The sequence below is a fragment of the Sinocyclocheilus grahami genome, unplaced genomic scaffold (assembly GCF_001515645.1).
Source record: "Sinocyclocheilus grahami isolate Dianchi unplaced genomic scaffold, SAMN03320097.WGS_v1.1 scaffold2459.1, whole genome shotgun sequence".
Lineage (NCBI taxonomy): Eukaryota > Metazoa > Chordata > Actinopteri > Cypriniformes > Cyprinidae > Sinocyclocheilus > Sinocyclocheilus grahami.
In genome coordinates, this window is record NW_015507638.1 from 45327 (window position 1) to 47669 (window position 2343).

The 2343-nt window shown below is 39.6% G+C and overlaps 1 protein-coding gene across 1 annotated transcript in view; it reads left to right on the forward strand.

The window, feature by feature from the left end:
- Window positions 1-577: 577 nt before the first annotated feature.
- Window positions 578-2343, forward strand: part of LOC107575088 (avidin-like) — an 8242-nt gene continuing 6476 nt past the window's right edge. Inside the window, exons 1-2 of the mRNA XM_016261498.1 lie at window positions 578-638; window positions 875-900. Coding sequence (XP_016116984.1) covers window positions 895-900 — 6 coding nt within the window. The 5' untranslated portion in view covers window positions 578-638; window positions 875-894. The remainder of the gene's footprint in view (window positions 639-874; window positions 901-2343) is intronic.

A 2343-nucleotide genomic window follows, 5' to 3' on the forward strand; every position in this document is an offset into this window, starting at 1 on the left:
GTCCGTGGTTGGGTCGATACAAACTGGTGTCCCCCAGGGCTCTGTTTTCAGCTCTTTACTTTCTAGCGTGGTCAACTACAGAGATCACTTCACCTTAACGACCACGTGTATGCTGATGACACAGATTTATATTAATTTAAAACCCAAGTCAATATGTGGATGTTTCTTACCTTTTAAAATGCATAGCTGAGATAAAGATATGAATGTCTAAATTTTTTTATTTTTTATTAAATAGATCGAAAACTGAAATTACTTGTCACTCCCCATCAGCTGCGTAATGCTGCACAACAAAATAAAATTTAAAGTTGAGATGGCTTGTGGCTTGTGTCTATATATATATATGTGTATACTGTATATATAGTTAATACATTAGTATTTTATCTTATCATAACTGTTACCCAACAAAGAACCTTGTGTACATTTCTCTGTAAAACATCCCGAGGAAGGAGCTTACTTTTTCATTTGTTTGAGGACCCACCTTTCTTGGCAGACTAGTTCGACTCGTCACAACGTGCCTACACTACACAATAATCTACCTCCCATTCCATGTGTATTTCATTTTCTTTATTACTTACAAAACAAACACTTGCTCTCCATTTCACTCTAAGAGTGTTCTGGCCTCTCATCACTTTACTCAGGTAATATATTTTAAAATGATTTCATACACCATAAATTAGTCAATGATAATCATTTTGCAATTATATCACTTTTACAGAACATGCATTCAATGCAAGTCTCTGCTTTTGACTCTGTTTTTGATGTTGATTTTTTACAAATGAATTTCAATTGTATTCTGTTTCATTAACTACCTTAAACATCTGATTTATTAAGTAACTGTATTTGTTCTTTTTCTTCACTCTTTCTCTCTCTCAAGTACACTTTGGAACTTGAAACATGGAGGTGAGAAATACTTGTTTGGGTAACACTTTACAATATGTATGCACTAATTAATTAAGTATGCACAATTTAATGGGGAAGTCGTGGCCTAATGGTGAGAGAGTTGGACTCGTAACCCAAAGGTTGTGGGTTCGAGTCTTGTACCGGCAGGGATTGTAGGTGGGGGGAGTGAATGTACAGCGCTCTCTCCCACCTTCAATACCACGACTGAGCCCTTGAGCAAGGCACCGAACCCTCAACTGCTCGCCGGGCGCCGCAGCATAAATGGCTGCCCACTGCTCCGGGTGTGTGTTCACTGTGTGTGTGTTCACTGCTGGATGGGTTAAATGCAGAGCACTAATTCCTAGTATGGGTCACCATACTTGGTCACATATCACTTCACTCACTCACTCACTCAATTAATTCATGTTTAACTAATCAGAATCAGAATCAGAAGAGCTTTATAACCAAGTACACACAAGGAATTTGACTTGACGACAGGAGCTTCCAGTGTAGAAGAAAGTACAAACATAGTGCAGACATACAGACATAAGTAGACATACATAGGAATAACACAGTAGGGATGTAATATAAAACTAGTATAATAAAAAAATAAAAATAAAAAAATAAAATAAAAAAATTTAATAATGTACTATATACAGAAATAGAAGTATAGGAAAAAATTTAATTGTTTAGATAAATGTACAGATATGTTTATTAGTGTGCAGATAGATATGTTATTTACAAAGTGTGCAGTTTAATATAAATATACTATGTTAGTTGTATAATTTTGAAAGCTTAATTGTTTAGACTGAGTATAGCCTGTGGGAAAAAACTGTTCTTGTGCCTTGCTGTTCTGGTGGTCAGTGCTCTGTAGCGCCGACCAGAAGGCAACAGTTCGAAGAGAGAGTGGGCTGGGTGTGAGGGGTCCAAGGTGATTTTTTTAGCCCTTTTCCTCACTCTGGAGATGTAAAGATCTTGGAGGCTGGGCAGAGGGGCACCAATAATCCTCTCAGCAGTCCTGACTGTCCGTTGTAGTCTCTTGATGTCTGATTTGGTAGCTGAACCAAACCAGACAGTTATGGATGAACACAGGACAGACTCAATGATAGCAGAGTAGAACTGTTTAAGCAGCTCCTGTGGCAGGTTGAATTTCCTCAGCTGGCGAAGGAAGTACAACCTCTGCTGGGCCTTTTTTGCAATGGAGTCTATGTGAGTGTCCCACTTCAGGTCCTGAGAGATTGTGGTGCCCAGGAACCTGAATGACTCCACTGCAGTCACAGTGCTGTCCATGATGGTGAGTGGGGGGAGTGCAGGGGGTTTTCTCCTGAAGTCCACGATCATCTCCACAGTTTTGACCGTGTTAAGCTCCAGGTTGTTAAGACTGCACCAGACAGCCAGCTCTTTAACCTCCTGTCTGTAAGCAGACTCGTCTCCATCCTTGATGAGGCCGATGACTGTAGTGTC